This window comes from Ictalurus punctatus, chromosome 18, assembly GCF_001660625.3.
Source record: "Ictalurus punctatus breed USDA103 chromosome 18, Coco_2.0, whole genome shotgun sequence".
Taxonomy (NCBI): Eukaryota; Metazoa; Chordata; class Actinopteri; order Siluriformes; family Ictaluridae; genus Ictalurus; species Ictalurus punctatus.
Window position 1 is genome coordinate 8376994 of NC_030433.2, and position 25507 is coordinate 8402500.

Genomic DNA, 25507 nt, shown 5'->3' on the forward strand with positions numbered 1-25507 from the left:
TCCGCGTGTTAACTGAGTTGTGCTTAACAAATAGCGTTTTTTCTTTCTAATCATAAAATATATATAAGGTCAAAAATAATATCTTTATACCTTCAAAAATATATCTATATATTTTATATGCCATATATATCCTGCATACACTCAACAGAATAGCTAGAGAAGGACGCAGGCTAACACACTCGCTAGCGTTCTAGCTAGCTAGCATCAAACAGAACACAGGCCGGAATGTCGTCATTTCCGGTTGCGAGACATGTCTGAATCTCCATCTTCACATTGTGCTGTTAGTGAAGCTTGCACTCCGGTTTCAGGTGAATTATCAGCGCAGGAAGAAGATCCTGAAGGTTTTGCAGATTTATCCGAGCTGCCTGTTGAAGTTAGTGAAAGGAGACCGACTTGTTTACGATGCTGGTGAGGATTTCTATTTTATTATTGTTATTTATTATTATTATCATCAGCTAGCTAATTGCTATCTAGCATCTTAATGTTTAAGACCTGGATCCAGGTGTTTAATCGCTCAGGCGCTGGCACTGAGGCTGCAGGTGAAGATGAATAAATGAGATGTTTTACAGCTGCTTTGTGCTGTTTTAAAAAGAAGAACAAGACAAATCTGTGTGTAGGTGTAAAACAGTAAACAAGCCCATTCTGAAGTCTCTGAATTTATGTACGCTTGAGTATATAGCCTCTTTATAACTCTTACAACCTTTATAGAGCATAAATGTGTTGTTTAATTTCACATACAGCTTTATCTCTGACTGTTACCCTGGAGACTCCTTCCATAAACATGAAATAAACGTCTCTTTTACAGAAAACCTCACCACATCAACGATTACACTCACTTTAAAGAAAGAAAAAAAAAACCCTGGAGCATCCAAAGTACAAGAGTCCATGTAAATGAACTGTTTCAATAGAAACAAAGTATGATTGCTGTGTTGTAAGAGGAATAAAACACGTCAGCATCAGAAAAGAATCAGTTTTTTATTGTAAAAGCAACACACAGCATTTAATTTTTGCATTTCCTGTTCGGTAATACTTGTGAATTGTTGTTGTTTCCACTCCTAGCCGTCCGGTGAAGGTGTGTCTGTGTCCGTTTCTCCCCGCCGAGCCACTGAACGTCTCCACCTGCCTGTACATCGTTCAGCATCCTGCAGAGGTCCGTGTATTTTCCCCACATCATTAGATGGAACGTGATACAGTTCTGTCTCACACACACACACACACACACACACAATTCAACTCATTCGTTCATGACTGAATCTTGCTGATTTTTGTATGTTATATATCGCTATTAAAACGTATTCTTGCTGCCCCGTCCCCTCAGGAGAGTCGAGTGCTCCGTACCGTCCCCCTGCTGGCCGCCTGCTTACCTAATGGCAAATGCAAAGTCCTGATTGGAAGACGGTTCAGTGAAGAGAGGTACTGTACGTCTCCTTGCAGTTATTCTCTCCTGAGTTATTCAGTTCAATTCAGTTTTATTTGTATAGCGCTTTTTACAATAGACATTGTCTCAAAGCAGCTTTACAGAAATATCAACATGGTATACAGATATTAAAGGTGTGAATTTATCCCAACTGAGCAAGCCACTGAGTGGCGACGCTGGCAAGGAAAAACTCCCTAAGATGTTTTAAGAGGAAGAAACCTTGAGAGGAACCCGACTCAGAAGGGAACCCATACTCATCTGGGTAACAACAGATAGTGTGAAAAAGTTCATTATGGATTTATATGAAGTCTGTATGGCGTTAGGAGCAGCCGTAGTCCCAGCAGTCTGGAATTAGAGAAGATTTGAGCTCCATCCAGAGGCAGAAAGCATCTGGATATCTAGTATCTCCATAAATTCGTGTGGGGCTTGGCGAAAGGAGAGAGGGAGAAAAAAGATTATTATGACTGCGAAGTAGTAGAACAGAATCTAGTCAGGGCAGGCTTGAGTAAACAAATACGTTTTAAGCCTAGACTTAAACACTGAGACTGTGTCTGTGTCCCGACTAATAACACTAATAGGAAGACTGTTCCATAACTGTGGGGCTCTATAAGAGAAAGCTCTCCCCCCTGCTGTAGCCTTCACTATTCGAGGTACCATCAAATAGCCTGCATCTTTTGATCTAAGTAGGCGTGGCGGATCATATAAAACCAAAAGGTCGCTTAGATATTGTGGCGTGAGACCGTTTAGTGCTTTATAGGTTAATAAAAGTATTTTATAATTAATGCGAGGTTTTACTGGGAGCCAATGCAGTATTGATAATATCGGTGTGATGTGGTCGTATCTTCTAGTTCTAGTTAGGACTCTAGCAGCTGCATTCTGGACTAACTGGAGCTTATTTATATTCCTATTGGAACATCCAGACAGTAAGGCATTACAGTAATCTAATCTAGAGGTGACAAATGCATGAACTAGTATTTCCGCATCATGTAGTGACAATATGTTTCTTATCTTAGAAATATTTCTGAGATGAAAGAAGGCTATCCTAGTAATATTATCTACATGAGCATCAAATGATAGGCTGGAGTCAATAATCACTCCAAGGTCTTTTACTGCTGCACATGATGAAACAGAAAGACCATCCAGAGTAACCATGTGATCAGAAAGATTACTTCTAGCTACACGTGGGCCTAATAAATTATTCTCAGTCGTAATCCTGAAACTCTTCCTCACCCACTCAGACACGCCGAGTTAGCCGCCGTGTGCAGGGACGCGCACACCCTCGTCCTGTATCCCGGATCCGACGCCGAAAACCTGGAAGACATGGACGTGGATTTCGCCGCCACTCCTCACAATGTCATTATTATAGACGGCACGTGGAGCCAAGCCAAGGACATGTTCCTCAGAAACGCTCTGTTCCACTTACCCAAACAGGTACGACTTCCTTACACCACAGCAATTTAACTCATCAGCCATCTTTATTTATTAAAGAAAGACATGTCATACCTGTGAATGAGCCTTTACTGTTGAAACCATGACGATAAAAGAAACATGAAATGAAGTGTGCGTGTTTTGCAGGTGCAGTTAAACAGCGCCCCGTCCAGTCAGTACGTGATCCGCACTCAGCCCACGAACATGTGCCTGTCCACGCTCGAATGTGCTGCTGTCACTCTGTCCATCATGGAGAAAAACCAAGCCATACAGGAGGTGGGTAGGGAATACGGGCATGTCCCTAATGCATGCACGGCTAACCCTGTGAAGCCCACTTCACGCCTTCTGTAGTAACGCAGCAAATCTGAAGCATTAGCATTGTCTCTTAGAATCACTGAGGTTCTTCTAGGAACTCTGACTAGACATCATAAAGGTTAAGATCATCTAAACTCGTACAGAGAGAGAAAGAGTGTTAAGTGCGATTCTCTCTACCGTTTAACAATGATCATTCGCTTCCTGCAACGTTGACGCCTCACTACCTGTGTGCAGGTTCTACTGAGGCCTCTGCGAGCTCTGTGTTCGTTCCAGCTGCAGCACGGAGCTCAGGTTCACCACAGCAAAGAGCATCTGCTGAAGAGCGGCCTGTACGATAAACCCCTGCCCAAGAACAAGCGCAAGATCAAGAGGATGCAGAAACTCATCACCAACCAGGACGTCTGAGTACGGCTGGGACGTCCAACTATCCAAGGCGTCCGACTACGACTACGACCGCGACCTCCAACTACGACCACGACCTCCAACCGTCCGACTACGACCGCGACCTCCGACCGTCCGACTACGACCGCGACCTCCGACTGTCCGACTACGACCGCGACCTCCGACCGTCCGACTACGACCGCGACCTCCGACCGTCCGACTACGACCGCGACCTCCGACCGTCCGACTACAGCCGCAACCTCCGACCGTCCGACTACGACCGCGACGTCCGACTACAACCAGGACGTCCAATTATGACCGGGAGATTCAACTACAACTGGGATATCCGACTAAGACCGGGATGTCAGACTGCAACTTGGATGTCCAGCGATCTGGTTACAATCAGGACATCTGACTGTCCAACTAAGACCAGAACGTCTGACTACGACCAAGATGTCTAATGTATGTATGACTACGGCTGCAGGAGCAGAAACGTACCCAAGATTATTACATTTAATTTTAACATTTAACTTTCGTAGGTTTCTTTTTGTTAAGCGATGAGATCTTCATGAAGGTTTTGTTTACAGAGTTAATCACTGACCTCTACATCTGAAGTTAAATGCTGGAAAAACTTTTGACTGAAGGTCCGTTGAAGACTTTTTGTATATTTAAGCGCTGAGATCGGATTTCAGTGCTGTTTTGTTGTAGCGTATTCCCTCAAGAATGTACAGGACCGTACACATTAATGCTGTATCAGTCTGTATGACGGTTAAATATTTTGCTGTTTCATCATTTTAAAGTACATACTCTGTTCTGACACCAGCTGGTTTTAATATAATTAAAACTTGCTGTTTCAGTGGATTGTTTCTCACTCTTGTGTTCCTGAAGACTTTTTTTTTCAAGTGTAGAATTTGACATCATTTTGGTGAATTTTTCCTGGAATAAAGGATTTTTATAGGGATTTGTATTGTGAGTTAGAAGTGAATATTCCCTTTCATCAAACATCCCAACACTTGTTGTTTTTGTTTTTTTTGTTTTTTTTACAACACTAATATATCTGGAAAAAAATAATCTCTGGAAATGATGAAAATTAGAAATGTTGTTTAAAATTCAACATTGATCAACCCTCGTTATCTGATTTCTGTGGAGAAATCTTTTGGTCTTTGTGTGGAAATATTATCTGACAACTACAATTAGAGCTCAGTGATTCATATCTAGATGTTCTCAATAAATATAGAAATATTTTACACATACACGTATACACGCACTAACGTGGTAAAGTGATAGCTGACGAAATGAAACATAATTGGGAATTATTCTGAAAATACGAATAAGTTGTATTTTATACTATACTATAATGAACTTTAGGAAATATTACAAATTAATCAAAAATCTTGTAAGTGTTAAGCAGCTTTTTAAAAAATTAAAATGCATTTTATCAAAATGAAAAAATAAGAAAAAGTTATTCATCTTGTAGCATGAAAATATCTTTATAATATATTTATAAAATATTTCCTCAGTATGCAGAAAATATCAAATTATTTTTGTGTACAAAAGGTTTTTTTTTTTAAATTGTGTGACATCCATAATAAGTTATTAGGCTTTTTCTTGTTGTTTACCAGTCTAAAATGTTTATTAGTTTGACCAAATCGATCAAGAAAAGATTATATGTATGTGTTATTGTGAAAAATCTGCACTTATATCTATATTATTCATAATATTCACACATTAAAATAATAATATTCACAATGTAATTATACAGTATACAAATCTTGATCTGAGAAGCAACATATTACATTTTACATCACTTTAAAATAAAACCAGAGTCAAAAAGTTTAATCAAAATGTAGAGATAAAGGGAAAATCAAGAAAAAGTAAAAAAAAAAAAAAAAAAAAAAAAAAAAAAAGATTTTTTCGGGTTTTTCATCTCAATATAAAATTTACTTCCGGGATCGATGATGACGTGACGTTGGTCAGAATAACGGATTTATCCATGTTTCTCTTTCGCCCTCTAGTGGACCAGCGCGGTGTTGCAGTTTATACCGGTGACCAAAAACCATCCGACGAGGCTTTTAACCAGTCAGAGTCTACATTTCAATAAAATGCGTGACAATGAACGAATCAGCAGTCCGTGGGCGGGACATTTGAGTTTGATTGGTTGTTGGAGTAACTGCCGAAAAATACGAATGGATCAGTGATTGATTCATGTATGTACTTTTGGTTAGATTTGCGATATAAATAGCGAAAAAGATGCTTTAATAATAATAATTTAAAAAAAGATTGAAAGAAGATTAATCAAGTTATCGAGATAAAGGTATGTAACATTAATGTGGATTAAAAGTTTGATAATTTTCGTGATTCGTGAAAATGATTCATTTGATTCATTTGAATCATTTCGATAATCAGTGTTTTGGTGTTATTTCTGTCTTAACACTTGCACTCTGTTTATTCTCATTAACTCTAAAACATCCACCATGGGGTTAAATACAGTGTGCAGAAGGTGTTAGTATGTGTTAAAGATGATTATATATAATATCTATAATATAACATTACTGCATTACATCATCAGGAGGAAAGTTCAGGTTGAAGGTCAGGACTTTACTCTCCCGCAGTTATTTACTCTAGTTTGTTTTTCTCCCCTTGTTTGTATCTTGGTGTATTTTTCTTCAATAATCCCTCCATTTCTCTGCTCTCTGTTTATTTTTACTGAAACTGTCTTTCTCAGGATTATCATGGGCGGTTTGCCGGACGTCACTGAGCTGAGAACACGGTTGGAGAACACTCTGATATCTTATCATAATCTGGAGGAGAAGGAGTGGAACGTGGCAAAGAAATCGGTTCGTATTTTTATTTTATATACTAATTTTTTCTTCTTTTTTGCAAGATAATATTCCAAATGGAGCTCATCTTTGATGTGTGGCTTTTGCTGATTCAAATTGATTTTTTCTGGATCTTTGAGACCGAGCAACATTGAAGTTTATTGAATCCTATAACACCACATCCCCAAGACTTTATTCTTCGCATACAACAGCAATTTACAGATGATTAAAATGTAACAGTTTTTTTTTTTTAATTAAAGAAGGTTATGTACTTTTTATCCATTCATATGTCAGATATGTCAGTGAGACAGGTTAGTTCCTGTTCTTACTTACGTTATAGCAGCTTGAAACAGTCGTTCCCTCACCAGCCTCTCTTTCTCTCTCTCTCTTTCTCTTTATTGTCTCTCTTAAATAAACAAAATTGCAGCTTTGTCATGTTACTGAGAAACCGCAAAGAAGCGTAAACTCCTCTGTTGGAAAACTAAAATTGACTGCTTTACCTCAGACAGTGACACAAAGTGCTGACACTGGAGACTCCTTCCATAAACGTTACATAAACATCTTACAGAAAACAAATCTGTTTATTAATCTGTCCCTGTGAATGAGTGGTTACTATAGAAACGATAATGTATTAGAACAAGTGCATTAACATAAAGCTGTGATTTATATCTACTGCTGTATGTCAGAGCTGCTGTTATAGAAAATGAATCAACACCTGACGACCAATCACAAGTGATTTCAGCAATGCAAGATGAATATCCTATCATTATTATTGTTAGCGTTACATTAACATCACATCAATGTTTGTCAGTGATAGTTTTTGTTTTCCCTCTACAGAAAGATGTCACTGTTTGGAGGAAACCTTCATCAGAGTTCAGTGGCTTCCTGTGAGTCCGTCTTTCTTTCGGTTTGTGATTCAGTGAACGGCTTTAAAGCATCAACAAAAAATGCTCAATTTGTTTACACGGGAACCCGGCATGACTCCTCCCACTACAGTATTCATTCTGTGTGTTATTCATTATTCCTGATTAGTAACGATAACGTCTCGATTCCTCCACCTGTGAGAAAACTCCAGCGTACCATTTTTATACATTTCCAGCCGTTACAAAATGCTTTGCAAGAACCTTTACTCAGTCTGGTTTGTTCTACTGTCCAAGTTACGGAAGAGGAAAAATAAATAAATGAGAAGATCTCTAGTCTGATCTTATCGGATCTGCTTAAACAGCTTGTGCTTTGTATTGGACATACCATTACGATTGTAGCGTTCTGGAAATAAAGTCCTGATCCAGTAATGTGATGAAGAAAGATTCCCGCTGGACTGAGATGCTGAGAGACTCACATCATCTGAGTAGGAGCTAAAAAGGAAACCTGTAGATGATTGTACAGAGCGTGCAGTGATTAGATGATGAGCTAATTTGTGGTTTAGCTCTGCTCTTCCTGCTCGTCATTCTGCAGTTTATTTGTAATCATAATTTGCATTAATATGAATATTGGTGACATTTGAACAGATACAGTTGTAATCAGAATGATTCAACCCCCATTGCGAATCAGGTTTATTGTGAAAATGTTCAGACTTTCAGCTGTTTGCGATGAATCAAACAAAAGCAATTGAAATAGTTCAACACAATGAATACTTCAAGCGGTTTTTCCCCAAATTCAACTGAAAATGCAACTTCTACTGATTTCTCCAGTCTCAGAATTATTCACCCCCTTCATGGCGAGCATCTTCAGTACTTAGTAGAGCACCATATTGCTGTTATGACCTGCTGCAAACGAGGTGCAGAGCTTCTATCAGCGTTCCTGAGGAATCTTCTCCCGTTCCTCATGAGCAATGGCCTCCAGTTCAATAATATTCTATACTATTTCAATCGCTTTTGTTTGATTTGTTCATCGCAAACAGCTGACATAGTAAATTTTAACAATAAACCTGATTTGTGATGAGGGTTGAATCATTTTGCTTGTAACTGTACTTTGCATGCAGGTATAAAGTGGAGGGCATGGTAATGGAGAAGCCGTGCAGGATAGTGGACTACATTCGGCCGGGACCGTATCGCTTACAGTGGGACAGTCTGATGACCACCATGGACATCGTACAAACTCTAGACAAGGTTCAAAATAAAAAAATAATTTAAAATACTGCTTAATTTAGTGTTCTTGTGTCCTCGATCACATGATATTAATGATATCTACTGATGCCTAAGATTACTTAAATAAAATTATATCATGATAAGTCATAAATAAAATCGCTCTAAGATGTTAAACTGTCTAAAAAACAGAAGGACCAGACTTTTGTGATTCAATTTGGGTACGTGCGTGCGTGTGTGTGTGTGCGTGCGTGCGTGTGTGCGTGCGTATGTTTCAGGCGTGTTGTGTGATGCGCTACACCACTGCAGGACAGCTGTGGAACATCATCGCTCCTCGAGAGTTTGTGGATTTCTCCTACACCACGGATTATCAGAGGGGCCTCCTGTCCTGTGGTGAGAAACGTTTACATTAACACAGGAAGCTGAGTTTTGGATTGTGATTGGTGTATTGATTAATCAATGCGCTCATTCTGATATGTTATCATTTCTATAGTAACATCTCATTCAGAACTTCACAAGGAAAAGTTGCGGTTGTGTTTTTGATTAAAAAAAATATATAATACCATCACGATAATAAAAATAAAACTGATGATCAGCACAAATTGGATTGAAAAGAAATCATGGTTTTAAATAATACTGAGTAACTGATCAAATAAGAACAGTTCCTGCTGACACACCCCTTTTCGTTTGTGTGTGTGTGTGTAATAGGTGTGAGTGTGGAGTGTGAGCAGCAGGAGCAGAGCTGTGTGAGAGGTTATAATCACCCGTGCGGTTGGTTCTGTGTTCCTGTCGATGGTGGTGAAGTCGACGGTGCCCCCTACAGTCTGCTCAACGGATACATCCAGACCGACCTGAGGGGCAAAATTCCCCAGTCCGCCGTGGACGTCGCCATGGCAACCTCGCTCATCAACTTCTACACTGACCTCAGGAAAGCACTTGCAACCTAGACCTGTCTCTCTCTCTCTCTCTCTCTCCCTCTCTCTCTCTCTCTATCACTCTCTATCTGTCTGTCTGTCTCTCTCTCTCTCTCTATCTCTGTTTCTCTCTCTATCTTTCTGTCTGTCTCTCTATCTGTCTGTCTCTATTTCTCTCTCTATCTCTGTGTGTGTCTCTGTCTGTCTGTCTGTCTGTCTCTCTCTCTCTATCTCTCTGTTTCTCTCTCTATCTTTCTGTCTGTCTCTATTTCTCTCTCTATCTCTGTGTGTGTCTCTCTCTATCTATGTGACACTCTCTCTATCTGTCTGTCTGTATCTCTCTATCTCTGTGTCTCTCTCTTTGTCTTTATGTACCTATCTCTCCCTGTATCACTATCTCTTTTTCTCTCTCTATCTCTCTCTAGCTATCTTTCTGCCTGTCTGCCTCTCTGTCTACCTCTCTCTATCTGTCTGTTTCTCTCTCTATCTGTCTGTTTCTCTCTCTATCTGTTTGTCTCTCTCAATCACTATCTATCTATATCACCCTGTCTCTCTCTTTCTCTCTCTAAGACGCCTTTCATGTAGACAAATCACATCAATATAATAAGTACGGCATTATATTTTTGTAACAGATAGATAGATAGGTATATACAGTAAATTTGCACTTGTTCAGGTTGTTCTCACACTAGTTATGTGACGATATCCTAAATTCTGTATTGCTCTTGCTCAGCAAGTGAGAGATCGTTCCAGCCCCGTATTACAGCGTGCCATTATCATCACTTTTATCAGCTGACCTGAACATTTCAGAACTTTTCATTTGTACTTTATTATCACAAACTACCGTCCTACTGATATATCGTCACACCACTAGCGCAAGGACACAGAACAAGCAATCCATTTTGTGTATATAAAAATAAAATACATATTTCAGGATATTTATTCCTGTGTTTACGTGTTCAAAGAGAAAACACGAAGTAATGCATGTGAATTAAAAAATTAGCACATTACATGATGAAAAAATGGAATATTTTTCCATAAGAGATGAAGAGAAATACTTGATAAATGATATACATCAGGATTTTATTTCCTTATCTGATTATAAATGTTACGGTGCATATTTATGGAAAGCATTACACATCTCTTTAGTCTTAAATGCTGACTGTGTCGTTATTCTCGACTAGCTAAAAATTCTAAATCCAATTCGAGATATTAAAGTTGATTAGATTGCAGTGTTTAGCAGAGGTGCAGATATTTCCCGTAGCTTTCAGACACTAAACGTTCTGTAATGTGTAATGTGCATACTCCCATACGGTGTATATTTATATATATATATATATATATATATATATATATATATATATATATATATATATATATATATATATATATATATATATCATCGTTATTAAAATCATTCAAATGAACGGAGCTGAAGTGTGTTTCTGCTCCTTTACATCACATCTGTACTTTATAAACATTGATATTAAATGGTATTAAATTAAATTAAATGATATTAGATTTTGGAAACAGGTAACTATGCCCTGTTTATATCTTTTTCTTTTCTTCTCTTTTCCTTTTTATTTTTATTTTTTTTACAAATTCATTTGAAATTAAACCTAAAAGAAGTCCATGTGTTGTATCATAGTGACATTTGACATGGAAGAAAAAAAAGATGAAAAATATACAAAGCGTTAATCTGTGCTTTGGCTTCTTCCAGGTGAATATCTGACTTGTAATACTTTTATCATCCAGTAAATAAAGTATTTACTAAAGTATGTACACATCATTATTGAGTTTCTGGCCTTTTTTTGAATGTTGGGTGAAAAACAAACAAACAGCACAGTGGGTCTCGGTGATCACTGATTTCTAGTTTTTCGCACCATTTGATTAAAATATTTATACATGTAATTATTATATACATATTTTTAAATAACAAAAGGATTACGATGTGTATATTACACAATTTAAAAATATGATTTCTTCATTTCTGTTTTGTTTTATTAATTCCAACATTTCCATAGGTCTATTAAAAATGCATATACAGTTGAGGACATAGTTGGGAGTGTAAAATTTATACGTTGTGTTTTTAAAAATTTGTTATTCCAAACAAAGCTCAAATATTATTCCACAGTTATTTTGCCTGTAGATGGGGCCATTTAATAATGTTCATTATTGTATGTACAAGTTTGTTATGCTGCAAAAAGAGAAAGACAAGCAAAGACTGTGTGGTTTTGTATGGAAAGTATTTCAGTTAAGCTAATTTAAACAGCAAATACTACAAAAATATCTTGCATTATGAACAACAATATAGAAAGGTAAATTATCCTTCTTCTTCTTCTTTTTTTTGTTTAAATTAACTTATTTTTCGATGATCAAAAGTCTACAAATCCAGAAAATCAAAAATATATCATTACAATAAACACTGTATAGAAGCGCGTTAGATAAAATACTGGGGAATTTCGTTGTTTTATCCCACAAAACCCCGCCTCTTGCGCCCAGATTGGCCAGTGGGTCGGACTCACAATCGCGCCATTGATTGGATAGTTAAGATGTCAGTCATGTAACTGCAGCCAATCGTAGCACCAGGATCCCGCAGTTCAATACGGACGGGAAATAAATAACGCGTTATACATGGTATTTAAGCACTGTTTAGCATGAGCTAGCTCGCTAACAGTTAACTATCAAAGAACAGCGATATAACTTGACAAATCCGACATTAGTAATGGATTAAATACGCGGATAACTTCTTCACAACTAGAAGTTCCACCTTTAACATAACCAGTTTATTGTAAGTACAACTACGTTACACAACAATTTGTATATCATGGTTAAGTAAATTAACAAAGTTAACAGTTTTTAACTTAAACGTTTAACACTGTATATTCTTGTTTATATGTTGTTGTTTTTTTGTTTGTTTTTGTTTTGTTTTTGTTTTTAAAACAACCCTTTTAATAAACTAGTAGTTAATGCTTGACAGACTAGGAACTGAAGTTAAACTGGGCCGAAGACCAAATCGCTTTCTCCTTGTTATATGGGTGCACTACTTAGGGTGTGAATACAACGTCATCTATACTGTACCTAGTGACCTACTTGAACCGTAAGGCGCCATTTTGTATTTAACCCTCGTCTAGCTTGTCAAACGGTATATGTCAAATGTAACGTTTACATTTTGGTTAATATTTTATAAACTGATTAACAAGTTAATTATTATGCAAAATGTCAATATTAAAGTAAACAGTAAAAAAAAAGTTTGCTACGATATTTTAGTGTTTCTGCCATGTTTACTTATAACACATTAGTAACAAAAAAGTCAAAAAGCAACAAAAAATACAAATTACAGTTCTTTAAAAAATAATAATAAAGTTTAAGATTCTGTACTTTAAATATCAACAAGTATTTTTGATTTGGTCTACATGAATTCTAGCAGTAATCAACTAAGGGGCAAATACAGTAAAGCAACATTTTTATAAAGATTTAAGTCGATTTAAAAAAAATATTGATTTGTATTAAATAACAGAAGGTTACAGAAGGTTTGTTTGACTAATAATGACTTAGTAACAATTCAAAAACAACTCGAACGCACGTATCGCTGCACGTAATCTTTCACAACAGGTTTTTATTTTCAACATCCCGTGGGTTAATAAAAAGTCCGAACAAATACTCGGATCGTCTCATCGCCTTATCTTACTTTTTACGAATCGTTGCGGCAGATAACCGAAAGATAAAACGTGAGTCAAATTTCTCAGCAACTGGCTAAGAAGGTCGTCACAAAGCGAACATTTTAATGTAATTAAGCTGTCTGGGTGGGAGGGGCTTACTCTCCTTCACCTGTCAATCAGAGCAAGGCCAGCCAATTGCCTGCATCTGTGAGCTCGTGTATGAGGAAGACGGCGGATAGCGCTTTCCTCCGAGTGTGTTCTGCAGCTCTGTGACATGTGAACCTTTCTTTAAATGATTTCATTTTAGATTTTTAACAAACAAAAGAAAGTATTATTTTGATTTATATAAGAATTCACACTGAAAACATTGTAGCATTTTATCATTTTAAAAATTACGCACGAAATTCATCAGCTCATGATGAGTAATTATTAAGCAACAATAAATAAATAAATAAATAAAAATGTAATAAAAAAGATTTCATGAGATCAGGAAAGCGTCATTTATGACAAACGTTGATATTATATCTCCGTGTCGTCCAGCTGGATCGTGAAGATCTGACAGCAAAAAAAGCTACTTATATGGACGTAGTGTGTTTAAGCAATTGTTCGAATCTATGTTCTAACGTGTGTGTGTGTGTGTGAGAGAGATAAGTCTGACTCAGACAACCTCCTCTCTCTGTACACACTCTGATAACTCCAAGTATGTGTGTGTGCGTATCATTGACGGTTTGTGTTTACGGCTGGTAAATAAGATCTCCCCTCTGTTTTCTACTAAAGCTGGAGTTGGTTTGTGTTTTGAGTTCGAGTCGAAAACTCAAGCTTGAACAAAAGATGGTTTAAAACAATGTAAGCTAATTAAAAAAAAAAGATTAAAGCATAAAATACTGACAGACACAGTGCCACATGTCAATTACAGTCTCTACACCCATTAAACGTAACTATAAACGGATAAAACCTACGACACGCTGTTCTTTAATAAATAAATAAATAAATAAAAATCGTAATTGGCAAACCGCAGCGGTATAAGAGGAATAAAACACTGTGAAATGTGCGGTTCTCGGAAAACGATCGACTTCGGAGTGGCTTCGCATCTGGGTGTGTGTCAGTCTGGTGTTTACATTTTTTTTTTAAACTGTGCAGTTAATTTTATTTAAATTTTAATTACAGTTTAATTATTAACTCTAAAGCGTCGCTGATTCGTTTTATTTTGTCCTAAACCTAATTTGTAGCATTTTAATAATAAGTGATACGTTATTTTTGTTAAAATGCCAAGATTTTCCGCTCTTCACCACACACACACACACACACACACACACACACGCCCCTGGTTCTTTCATTCCTGTTTCTTCCTTTCTGAAGACACACCGCAGATGCCGCAAGGTGACCAACTGAAGTGCAGCAGTATGTGTGTGTGAGAGTGAGAGAGAAAGACATTACACTGTAGGGGGCGTGGGGATTTCCTTTAACTCTCTAACTGTAGGGAAAACCCCAGCTACATTAACACACTCAGTACTGACATCCATTAGCCTGTTATTATTATTATTACTATTATTATTACTATTATTATTATTTAATAAAGGCGTTATAAACACAACACTGGCAGGAATTGGATATCAGCTCAGTCCGGGTCACCTCTGCACAGGTAATTTATCATTTCTGTGGTTCATGGTTCCGTCCCAAATCCAGTTCATGTTTATAGATCGTTAGTGTTCATTACTAAATTTCTAGCAAAACTTCCTGATTTTCCAGAGTGTGTGTAGGTGTGTGTGTGTGTGTGTGTGTGTGTGTGTGTGTGTGTGCGTGTGCGTGTTTGTGTGTGTGTGTCACACTTAATTACAGTCTTCAGAGGAGTGTGTAGTGAAATAAAGGTGCAAAGTGTTGTGCGCTATCTGGAATGTTCTTATGAGCTTGAACACTGTAGTGGGTATATAATAATAAAAATCTAATAAATATAAATAATAAAAATCATTGTAATATTTATCCTCTCTTTCTTTATTTCTCTCTCTCTCTCTCATTCTCTCTCTCTGCATTTCAGTCTCTCTCATCTCATCTTTTTCTATCTGCATGTCTCTGGACCTGTCTATCTATTTCTGTCTCCCGCTGTCCTTCTGTCATTCTTTGTCTGTCTCATTCTTTCTCTCCCTGTCTCTCTTTATATAATCCTTTCTCTTTTTTTCTTCCTCCATCTTTCTCTCTTTCTGTATCTCTTTCTCTTTGTCTCCTTCTCTCTCTCTTTGAACGTAAATAAATCATGTAAAGTTGCTGAAAATAAATAAATTGTGGTTCACAGTGTAGCCTAAAAGAGAAGCGAAGCTGTAAATGTTAAGTGTATGGATGTAAAGCGTGAGGGTGTAAAGCGTGTGGGTGTAAAGCGGGAGGGTGTAAAGTGTGAGGGTGTAAAGCATGTGGGTGTAAAGCGTGTGGGTGTAAAGCGTGAGGGTGTAAAGCGAGTGGGTGTAAAGCGTGAGGGCATAAAGCGGGAAGACGTAAAGCGTGTGGGTGTAAAGCGTGAGGGTGTAAAGTGTATGGATGTAAAGCATGAGGGTGTAAAGCATGAGGGCGTAAAGCGTGAAGACGTAAAGCGTGTGGGTGTAAAGCGTGAGGGTGTAAAGTGTATGGATGTGAAGCGTGAGGGTGTAAAGTGTATGGATGTAAAGCGTGAGGGTGTAAAGTGTATGGATGTAAAGCGTGAGGGTGTAAAGCGAGTGGGTGTAAAGCATGAGGGCGTAAAGCACGAAGATGTAAAGCGAGTGGGTGTAAAGCGTGAGGGCGTAAAGCGTGAAGATGTAAAGCGTGTGGGTGTAAAGCGTGAGGGTGTAAAGTGTGTGGGTGTAAAGCGTGAGGGTGTAAAGTGTATGGATGTAAAGCGTGAGGGTGTAAAGTGTATGGATGTAAAGCATGTGGGTGTAAAGCGTGTGGGTGTAAAGCGTGAAGGTGTAAAGTGTATGGATGTAAAGCGTGAGGGTGTAAAGCGTGTGGGTGTAAAGCGTGAGGGTGTAAAGCGTATGGATGTAAAGCGTGAGGGCGTAAAGCGTGAAGACGTGAAGCGTGAGGGTGTAAAGTGTATGGATGTAAAGTGTGAGGGTGTAAAGCATGAGGGTGTAAAGCGTGAGGGCGTAAACCATGAAGATGTAAAGCGTGTGGGTGTAAAGCGTGAGGGTGTAAACTGTATGGATGTAAAGCGTGAGGGTGTAAAGCGAGTGGGTGTAAAGCATGAGGGCGTAAAGCGCGAAGATGTAAAGCGTGAGGGTGTAAAGTGTATGGATGTAAAGCGTGAGGGTGTAAAGCGAGTGGGTGTAAAGCGTGAGGGTGTAAAGTGTATGGATGTAAAGCGTGAGGGTGTAAAGTGTATGGGTGTAAAGCGTGTGGGTGTAAAGCGAGTGGGTGTAAAGCATGAGGGTGTAAAGTGTATGGATGTAAAGCGTAAGGATGTAAAGCGTGTGGGTGTAAAGCGTGAGGGTGTAAAGTGTATGGATGTAAAGCGTGAGGGTGTAAAGCATGAGGGCGTAAAGCATGAAGACATAAAGCGTGTGGGTGTAAAGCGTGAGGGTGTAAAGTCTATGGATGTAAAGCGTGAGGGTGTAAAGCGAGTGGGTGTAAAGCATGAGGGCGTGAAGATGTAAAGCGAGTGGGTGTAAAGCGTGAGGGCATAAAGCGTGAAGATGTAAAGCGTGAGGGTGTAAAGCGTGAGGGCGTAAAGCGTGTGGGTGTAAAGCGTGAGGGTGTAAAGCGAGTGGGTGTAAAGCGTGAGGGTGTAAAGTGTATGGATGTAAAGCTTGAGGGTGTAAAGCGTGAGGGTGTAAAGTGAGTGGGTGTAAAGCATGAGGGCATAAAGCGCGAAGATGTAAAGCGAGTGGGTGTAAAGCGTGAGGGTGTAAAGTGTATGGATGAAAAGCATGAGGGTGTAAAGCGAGTGGGTGTAAAGCGTGAGGGTGTAAAGTGTATGGATGAAAAGCGTGAGGGTGTAAAGCGAGTGGGTGTAAAGCGTGAGGGTGTAAAGTGTATGGATGAAAAGCGTGAGGGTGTAAAGCGAGTGGGTGTAAAGCATGAGGGTGTAAAGTGTATGGATGTAAAGCGTGAGGGTGTAAAGCGTGAGGGTGTAAAGCATGAGGGCGTAAAGCGTGAAGACGTAAAGCGAGTGGGTGTAAAGCGTGAGGGTGTAAAGTGTATGGATGTAAAGCGTGAGGGTGTAAAGCGAGTGGGTGTAAAGCCTGAGGGCATAAAGCGTGTGGGTGTAAAGCGTGAGGGTGTAAAGTGTATGGGTGTAAAGCATGAGGGTGTAAAGCGAGTGGGTGTAAAGCATGAGGCTGTAAAGCATGAGGGTGTAAAGTGTATGGGTGTAAAGCATGAGGGTGTAAAGCGTGAGGGTGTAAAGTGTATGGATGTAAAGCGTGAGGGTGTAAAGCATGAGGGCGTAAAGCATGAAGACATAAAGCGTGTGGGTGTAAAGCGTGAGGGTGTAAAGTCTATGGATGTAAAGCGTGAGGGTGTAAAGCGAGTGGGTGTAAAGCATGAGGGCGTGAAGATGTAAAGCGAGTGGGTGTAAAGCGTGAGGGCATAAAGCGTGAAGATGTAAAGCGTGAGGGTGTAAAGCGTGAGGGCGTAAAGCGTGTGGGTGTAAAGCGTGAGGGTGTAAAGCGAGTGGGTGTAAAGCGTGAGGGTGTAAAGTGTATGGATGTAAAGCTTGAGGGTGTAAAGCGTGAGGGTGTAAAGTGAGTGGGTGTAAAGCATGAGGGCATAAAGCGCGAAGATGTAAAGCGAGTGGGTGTAAAGCGTGAGGGTGTAAAGTGTATGGATGAAAAGCATGAGGGTGTAAAGCGAGTGGGTGTAAAGCGTGAGGGTGTAAAGTGTATGGATGAAAAGCGTGAGGGTGTAAAGCGAGTGGGTGTAAAGCGTGAGGGTGTAAAGTGTATGGATGAAAAGCGTGAGGGTGTAAAGCGAGTGGGTGTAAAGCATGAGGGTGTAAAGTGTATGGATGTAAAGCGTGAGGGTGTAAAGCATGAGGGCGTAAAGCGTGAAGACGTAAAGCGAGTGGGTGTAAAGCGTGAGGGTGTAAAGCGTGAGGGTGTAAAGCGAGTGGGTGTAAAGCCTGAGGGCATAAAGCGTGTGGGTGTAAAGCGTGAGGGTGTAAAGTGTATGGGTGTAAAGCATGAGGGTGTAAAGCGAGTGGGTGTAAAGCATGAGGCTGTAAAGCATGAGGGTGTAAAGTGTATGGGTGTAAAGCATGAGGGTGTAAAGCGTGAGGGTGTAAAGTGTATGGATGTAAAGCGTGAGGGTGTAAAGCATGAGGGCATAAAGCATGAAGACATAAAGCGTGTGGGTGTAAAGCGTGAGGGTGTAAAGTCTATGGATGTAAAGCGTGAGGGTGTAAAGCGAGTGGGTGTAAAGCATGAGGGCGTGAAGATGTAAAGCGAGTGGGTGTAAAGCGTGAGGGCATAAAGCGTGAAGATGTAAAGCGTGAGGGTGTAAAGCGTGAGGGCGTAAAGCGTGAGGGCGTAAAGCGTGTGGGTGTAAAGTGTGAGGGTGTAAAGCGAGTGGGTGTAAAGCGTGAGGGTGTAAAGTGTATGGATGTAAAGCGTGAGGGTGTAAAGCGTGAGGGTGTAAAGTGAGTGGGTGTAAAGCATGAGGGCATAAAGCGCGAAGATGTAAAGCGAGTGGGTGTAAAGCGTGAGGGTGTAAAGTGTATGGATGAAAAGCATGAGGGTGTAAAGCGAGTGGGTGTAAAGCGTGAGGGTGTAAAGTGTATGGATGAAAAGCGTGAGGGTGTAAAGCGAGTGGGTGTAAAGCGTGAGGGTGTAAAGTGTATGGATGAAAAGCGTGAGGGTGTAAAGCGAGTGGGTGTAAAGCGTGAGGGTGTAAAGTGTATGGATGAAAAGCGTGAGGGTGTAAAGCGAGTGGGTGTAAAGCGTGAGGGTGTAAAGTGTATGGATGAAAAGCGTGAGGGTGTAAAGCGAGTGGGTGTAAAGCATGAGGGTGTAAAGTGTATGGATGTAAAGCGTGAGGGTGTAAAGCGAGTGGGTGTAAAGCATGAGGGCGTAAAGCGTGAAGACGTAAAGCGAGTGGGTGTAAAGCGTGAGGGTGTAAAGTGTATGGATGTAAAGCGTGAGGGTGTAAAGCGTGAGGGTGTAAAGCGAGTGGGTGTAAAGCGTGAGGGCGTAAAGCGTGTGGGTGTAAAGCGTGAGGGTGTAAAGTGTATGGATGAAAAGCGTGAGGGTGTAAAGCGAGTGGGTGTAAAGCATGAGGGTGTAAAGTGTATGGATGTAAAGCGTGAGGGTGTAAAGCGAGTGGGTGTAAAGCGTGAGGGTGTAAAGTGTATGGATGTAAAGCGTGAGGGCGTAAAGACATAAAGCGAGTGGGTGTAAAGCGTGAGGGTGTAAAGTGTATGGATGTAAAGCGTGAGGGTGTAAAGCGTGAGGGTGTAAAGCGAGTGGGTGTAAAGCGTGAGGGCGTAAAGCGTGTGGGTGTAAAGCGTGAGGGTGTAAAGTGTATGGGTGTAAAGCATGAGGGTGTAAAGCGAGTGGGTGTAAAGCATGAGGGTGTAAAGCGTGAGGGTGTAAAGCGCGAAGACATAAAGCGTGTGGGTGTAAAGCGTGAGGGTGTAAAGTGTATGGGTGTAAAGCATGAGGGTGTAAAGCGTGAGGGTGTAAAGCGCGAAGACATAAAGCGTGAGGGTGTAAAGTGTATGGATGTAAAGCGTGAGGGTGTAAAGCTTCAGGACGTAAAGCGAACTGTGACGTGACGAGTTCTTCGCCGCCGAACAGTCGACTCCTTTTTTTTTAATGACAGGTTGTAGTAAAAACTGGAATTGTGTGCGTCCCCCTAGTGTTGACTCAGACTGTATGTAACACATAATTTCACTCATTTCTGAGAAGTTCCTCAGAGCGTGCTTTCTCGTCCTCGTCACAGAGAACGCATTCTGCTCGTTTCACTTCCTGTTCTGCATACTCTGAGCTCGCGTCCGTCTCATCTGAGTGTCGTTTCAGTCTGTGTATGGAAATAAGACAGCGCGATCAAGCAAGAACGAAACCGAGGGAGAACAAATCAGGGACAAGAGAATGTTTTTAATCCATGTCATACATCATGCTCTGTATTGCGACGTTGACGGAACGATTCCAGCGTTGTTATTCTACTCATAAAAACAACATGAACGAACACAAACACGCTGTGGTAATAAACTACTTCCCACAGTAGTGTTTAGATATTATTATAGTATTCTAAAAATTATAAGAAAAAGAAAGATTTTTGTGTGCGATCTATTAAAATGCGTGTACAGTTGCGGCAGGATTAATAAAGAATAATCACTTAATCAGGACTTAACACTCGGCCTCGAGGGAGGAAACGATGTGCAAAAGAGATTATTGTGAGTGCTGTGTGTTCTCAACAGCTGTGACGAGTTCCAATATCAGGAGACTCCCAGGAGAGTAAAACTGAAACCGAAACGCTGTACCACACCTGTTACAGGCTGTGACATAGAGATGTACGACATGACAAAACTATCACATCGTCATGCTTGAAAACATCCTATAATACACAATAATATGCGCAGTTATATCACAGTCTGTTTTCACAGCTATGAGCATTTAACAGGTTAAAGATACTTTTATTTAATTGTTAATTATTAAACCCTGAAAAAAACCCCGGAAAAATGGAAAAATTCAGTAAGAAAATTTAACATGACTTTCATCTGCTTACGATCAGAGATGGTAATTGTTTTTGTTAGATAGCATAACAGATGGATGGATGGATAGATGGATAAATAGATGGATGGATGGATAGCTAGATGGATGGATAGATAGATGGATGGATGGATGGATAGATAGATAGATGGATAGATAGATGGATGGATGGATGGATAGATAGATAGATGGATAGATAGATGGATGGATAGATAGATGGATAGATAGATGGATAGATAGATGGATGGATGGATGGATAGGTAGAGGGATGGATAGATAGATGGATAGATAGATGGATAGATGGATGAATAGATGGATGGATGGATAGATGGATGGATAGATAGATAGATGGATAGATGATGGATGGATAGATAGATGGATATATGGATGGATAGATGAATGGGTAGATAGATTGATGGATGGATCGATAGATGGATAGATGTATGGATGGATGGATAGATGAATGGGTAGATAGATGGATGGATGGATAGATAGATGGGTGGATAGATGTATGGATGGATAGATGGATGGATGGATAGATAGATGTATGGATGGATAGATAGATGGATGGATGGATAGATGGATGAATAGATAGATGGATGGATGGATGGATAGATGGATGAATAGATGGATGGATGGATAGGTGGATGGATGGATGGATAGCTGGATGGATGGATGGATGGAAGGATGGATAGGTGGATGGATGGATGGATGGATGGATAGATAGATGGGTGGATGGATGGATAGGTGGATGGATAGATTGATGGATGGATGGATAAAAGGATGGATGGATGGATGGATAGATGGATGAATAGATAGATGGATGGATGGATGGATAGATGGATGAATAGATAGATGGATGGATGAATAGATAGATGGATGGATGGATAGATGGATGAATAGATAGATGGATGGATGGATAGGTGGATGGATAGATGGATGGATAGCTGGATTGATGGATGGATGGATGGATAGGTGGATGGATGGATGGATAGATAGATGGATGGATGGATGGATGGATAGGTGGATGGATGGATAGGTGGATGGAAGGATGGATACGTGGATGGATGGATGGATGGATAGGTGGATGGATGGATGGAAGGATGGATAGGTGGATGGATGGATAGGTGGATGGATGGATGGATAGATAGATGGATGGATGGATGGATAGGTGGATGGATGGATGGATAGGTGGATGGAAGGATGGATGAATAGATAGATGGATGGATGGATAGGTGGATGGATAGCTGGATTGATGGATGGATGGATGGATAGGTGGATGGATGGATAGGTGGATGGATGGATGGATGGATGGAAGGATGGATAGGTGGATGGATGGATGGATGGAAGGATGGATAGGTGGATGGATGGATGGAAGGATGGATAGGTGGATGGATGGATGGATAGGTGGATGGAAGGATGGATGAATAGATAGATGGATGGATGGATAGGTGGATGGATGGATAGATGGATGGATAGCTGGATTGATGGATGGATAGGTGGATGGATGGATGGATGGAAGGATGGATAGGTGGATGGATGGATAGATGGATGGATAGCTGGATTGATGGATGGATAGGTGGATGGATGGATGGATGGATGGATGGATAGGTGGATGGATGGATGGATAGATAGATGGATGGATGGATGGATAGGTGGATGGATGGATGGATGAATAGATAGATGGATGGATGGATAGGTGGATGGATGGATAGATGGATGGATAGCTGGATTGATGGATGGATGGATGGATAGGTGGATGGATGGATGGATAGATAGATGGATGGATGGATGGATAGGTGGATGGATGGATAGGTGGATGGATGGATGGATGGAAGGATGGATAGGTGGATGGATGGATGGATGGATAGGTGGATGGATGGAAGGATGGATAGGTGGATGGATGGATAGGTGGATGGATGGATGGATGGAAGGATGGATAGGTGGATGGATGGATGGATGGATGGATAGGTGGATGGATGGAAGGATGGATAGGTGGATGGATGGATGGAAGGAAGGATGGATAGGTGGATGGATGGATAGATAGATAGATGGATAGATGGATGGTTGGATGGAAAGTGGATTTTTTTCTTCTTCCCATTAAACTACTCGAATCGGCAAAATCGCGATCGTACGAAAAATCTTTTGCAGTGGTGTTTGTGGGTAAACGAGACTTTTTAGCTGTACTCCTGTTCGATGCACGTGAATTGAAGAGGGCTTTGACTTGAACGTGCGTCGTCGTGACATCACGTGATGCGTCTCGGTCCGAATCTGCGGCAATTTTAAGAAAAATTGCAAGCTCCTTCGATTGCAGAATGGCAAAATCCTGGAGGGAGTGTATAACGGAACTCAAAAACAATCAGCTTGTATTAAAATGAGATTTTGTGAAGACACGCCCATCTCTTTGATCTCTTATTTTCTTCTGAATCGACCAGAATGACTACAGAAGTCTTGCGAAAGAACATTACGGAACACAATCTTCTGATCATCTCATCATGTGGGAAGAACAGTAAGGGGATTTCAACTTCTTGTTTACTTTTGGTTTCTATTTATATATATATATATACACACACACACGCACACGGATGTGCCAAGAGACTTTCGTGTAAAGATTTCGCAATACATATTTCTGTTAATTCCCTTTGATTTTCACCATGTTCTGTTTTTGTAAACGGTGGATTAATGAGTAATGATGTTTAGACTCGTTGTGATACTGTAAGAACATGATGATCATGCACTGATCATGTACCGTCCAGTTTGCAGGAATTCTGTCATTTCTGCCTCCACATCTGAAGCGGAAGTTGGAACTTTGTGAAATGCACTTTTTCACGTCTCTAGTTTTTTGTTTTTGTTTTTTCCTCTAGGGACGTTTAGGAAAGCTGGTTGTGGGTTGTTAATCTAAACTTCCTTACTATCTAGTAAAAACATTTTAACACTTTAATGCTTTGAGTGTGTAGGTACACACACACACACACACACACACACACTGTTGTGTTTACACATTAAACAGAACATAGCTGAGGTGACCTCCAGTCAAAGTGACATTGATTAAAATGTGTGTGTGTGTGTGTGTGTGTGTGTGTGTGTGTGTGGAGCCCTAAGGGAATCTCTGACCCCGTGATCATGATCGTGTGTGCACGCATGCATGTGCTTGTGTGTGCATGTGTGCATATGCTTGTGCGTGTGTGTGTGTGTGTGTGAAAGCACAGCCTCACCAGGTGACTTTCCGCTCTTTGGCATCTTTAGGTAAATAACTGGTTACTGTTTGTACCTTAAAGTTAAAGTGACAGTAAACTAAAAGCTGAATATTTCCGTTTTAAAACACTACTACACACCACAGTACTTTATTTAAACCTGTAACTCAAACCCGGTCAGTGTTTTTATGTATTTTTATCTATTCTATCTACTTTCCTTGAGTCCAGTCCAGAGCATGTGAGATGGGAGGAAGTGGGTGGAGCTTCCATGCAATATCGGAGGGTTCGATGATTATTTTATTGCTCTTTTGATATGCTTTTGAGTGACGGCTCGTACCAACGCGCCCCGATGTTAAATTTCTGAGTTCGTACTCATAACCCGTGAGGTCTGCAAATATATTCGGAGTAAACTGGATGTGACTCGAGCCAGCTGTAGCTCCATCTGTAGATAGATATCTGACATTGATTAGCTTAATTAATTAATTAATTTTTCAGTGCGAAAATGAAATGAAAGATATACAAATGTTTAAGTAAGACCAACCTGCCTGCACCTTCGCCTCAGCGCGGTGTGAATGTACCAGCTCACGTTACCCCTTCAACTGAAAACACACACTAATGTCCTTGTAAGCACCAGTGGGTCTTGATTTATGTTCTTTTAATGACTGGAAGAATGTGTTGGAAGATGAACTGGGAACAGAGGAACGTTGAGCTTTAAATAGTGCCAAAAGGGAAATCCTTGCAAAGGATGTTGACTTCATGGAGTGTTTTTACTTTGTTAATAACATCCTTACAACTTCTGGGAACACTGGGGTTTAAGACAGGAATACACACCCCACATAGCGTGTATTCAGTGTTTCACACACTTTTGCCTTGTCGATCTTATCGGCAAAACTGAAATCAAGCATTTTTCTTAGAAATTGTGTTAATAACACTGTGTACGGTTCCTTTAAGAGCTTAGTCTGGGTGTAGTGTGTGTGTGTGTGTGTGTGTGTGTGTGCACGTAGTGTTTTCCGTTGTATTTGAGTGATTTTTATCGTTCCAAAACGACAGTAGTTCCAAAAGCACAGTTCCAACAAGTGTCCAAAAGCTCATTTAATCAACTCCTTCCACCATCTTATGACATAAACTTAACTTACCTTACCAAATAGAACATTTATACGACATAAAATTATCATGCCAAAACTAAATGATTACATCTAAATTTACAATAAATATAGTAGTCTATACACATTTTTAACTTAAGCCTTTTCTTTACTTAAACAACTATAACATTATTGTTTAAATAAGTTAATTAATGAATGAATTAAACTCACCTGTTGGAATACTGCAAGTCAATTTTTGCAGAATGTGTTCAGTAGATTCTGGGATGTAATAAAAAAATTAATTAACAATTCAATTAGAAAATCAGCTTCTTCCAATTAGATTAGTTTGTAATTGTTATTATAATAATTTTTTAATTAAATGATATAATTATATACATATTATGATATCTATATCACTCCCTCCACCTTATTTGTTGTTGTTGTTGTTGTTGTATTGCCAATAAAACTTCTCAGTTGTTTATTTTCAATCTATAATTAAAACTTTGTATGAAAACTTCAGAAATTCTACATAAAGGTA

At 39.8% G+C, this 25507-nt stretch overlaps 3 protein-coding genes across 6 annotated transcripts in view; all 3 read left to right on the forward strand.

Moving 5' to 3' along the window:
- Positions 1 to 52: 52 nt before the first annotated feature.
- dtwd2 (DTW domain containing 2) lies at positions 53 to 4412 on the forward strand. Of its 2 annotated transcripts, XR_008398281.1 has the most exons (7): positions 53 to 408; positions 1060 to 1150; positions 1319 to 1413; positions 2656 to 2848; positions 2993 to 3121; positions 3395 to 3620; positions 3721 to 4412. XR_008398281.1 is itself a non-coding variant. In XM_017492913.3 (6 exons), the coding sequence occupies exons 1-6, from the start codon at positions 251 to 253 to the stop codon at positions 3563 to 3565; spliced, it is 837 nt and encodes a 278-aa protein (XP_017348402.1). In that variant the 5' UTR covers positions 53 to 250; the 3' UTR covers positions 3566 to 4412. The 2 variants fall into 2 exon arrangements, 1 of the variants encoding a protein (XP_017348402.1); XM_017492913.3 differs by having other exon boundaries at positions 3395 to 4412.
- Positions 4413 to 5696: 1284 nt separating this feature from the next.
- On the forward strand, positions 5697 to 11144 carry stard4 (StAR-related lipid transfer (START) domain containing 4). 2 transcript variants are annotated; one of them, XM_017491887.3, is made up of 6 exons: positions 5697 to 5855; positions 6267 to 6378; positions 7198 to 7247; positions 8342 to 8468; positions 8723 to 8837; positions 9153 to 11144. In XM_017491887.3, exons 2-6 carry the CDS (start codon positions 6274 to 6276, stop codon positions 9389 to 9391), a joined length of 636 nt encoding a protein of 211 aa, XP_017347376.1. In that variant the 5' UTR covers positions 5697 to 5855; positions 6267 to 6273; the 3' UTR covers positions 9392 to 11144. The 2 variants fall into 2 exon arrangements, with proteins under 2 accessions (XP_017347376.1, XP_017347377.1); XM_017491888.3 differs by lacking the exon at positions 5697 to 5855 and adding an exon at positions 5972 to 6130.
- An 807-nt stretch (positions 11145 to 11951) lies between these two features.
- Positions 11952 to 25507, forward strand: part of jak2a (Janus kinase 2a) — a 36497-nt gene continuing 22941 nt past the window's right edge. The window contains exon 1 of one of the 2 annotated variants that reach the window (XM_017492359.3): positions 11952 to 12146. Coding sequence is in view for 1 of the 2 variants with exons in the window: in XM_047161623.1 (XP_047017579.1) it covers positions 23189 to 23202 (14 nt within the window). In the remaining variant the exon portion in view is untranslated. Of the gene's footprint in view, positions 12147 to 23173; positions 23203 to 25507 lie in introns of those variants that run through there. The other variant, XM_047161623.1, reaches the window with a different exon arrangement.

What these genes read in the sequence shown, in the direction of transcription:
- dtwd2 (XM_017492913.3), top strand. Translation starts at nt 251, where the DNA reads ATGTCTGAATCTCCATCTTCACATTGTGCTGTTAGTGAAGCTTGCACT. An exon ending in TCGTTCAGCATCCTGCAGAG is followed by an intron (nt 1,151 to 1,318) that starts GTCCGTGTATTT and finishes CCGTCCCCTCAG; the next exon opens with GAGAGTCGAGTGCTCCGTAC. An exon ending in TGTTCCACTTACCCAAACAG is followed by an intron (nt 2,849 to 2,992) that starts GTACGACTTCCT and finishes CGTGTTTTGCAG; the next exon opens with GTGCAGTTAAACAGCGCCCC.
- stard4 (XM_017491887.3), top strand. Translation starts at nt 6,274, where the DNA reads ATGGGCGGTTTGCCGGACGTCACTGAGCTGAGAACACGGTTGGAGAAC. An exon ending in TCAGAGTTCAGTGGCTTCCT is followed by an intron (nt 7,248 to 8,341) that starts GTGAGTCCGTCT and finishes CTTTGCATGCAG; the next exon opens with GTATAAAGTGGAGGGCATGG. An exon ending in TCGTACAAACTCTAGACAAG is followed by an intron (nt 8,469 to 8,722) that starts GTTCAAAATAAA and finishes CGTATGTTTCAG; the next exon opens with GCGTGTTGTGTGATGCGCTA.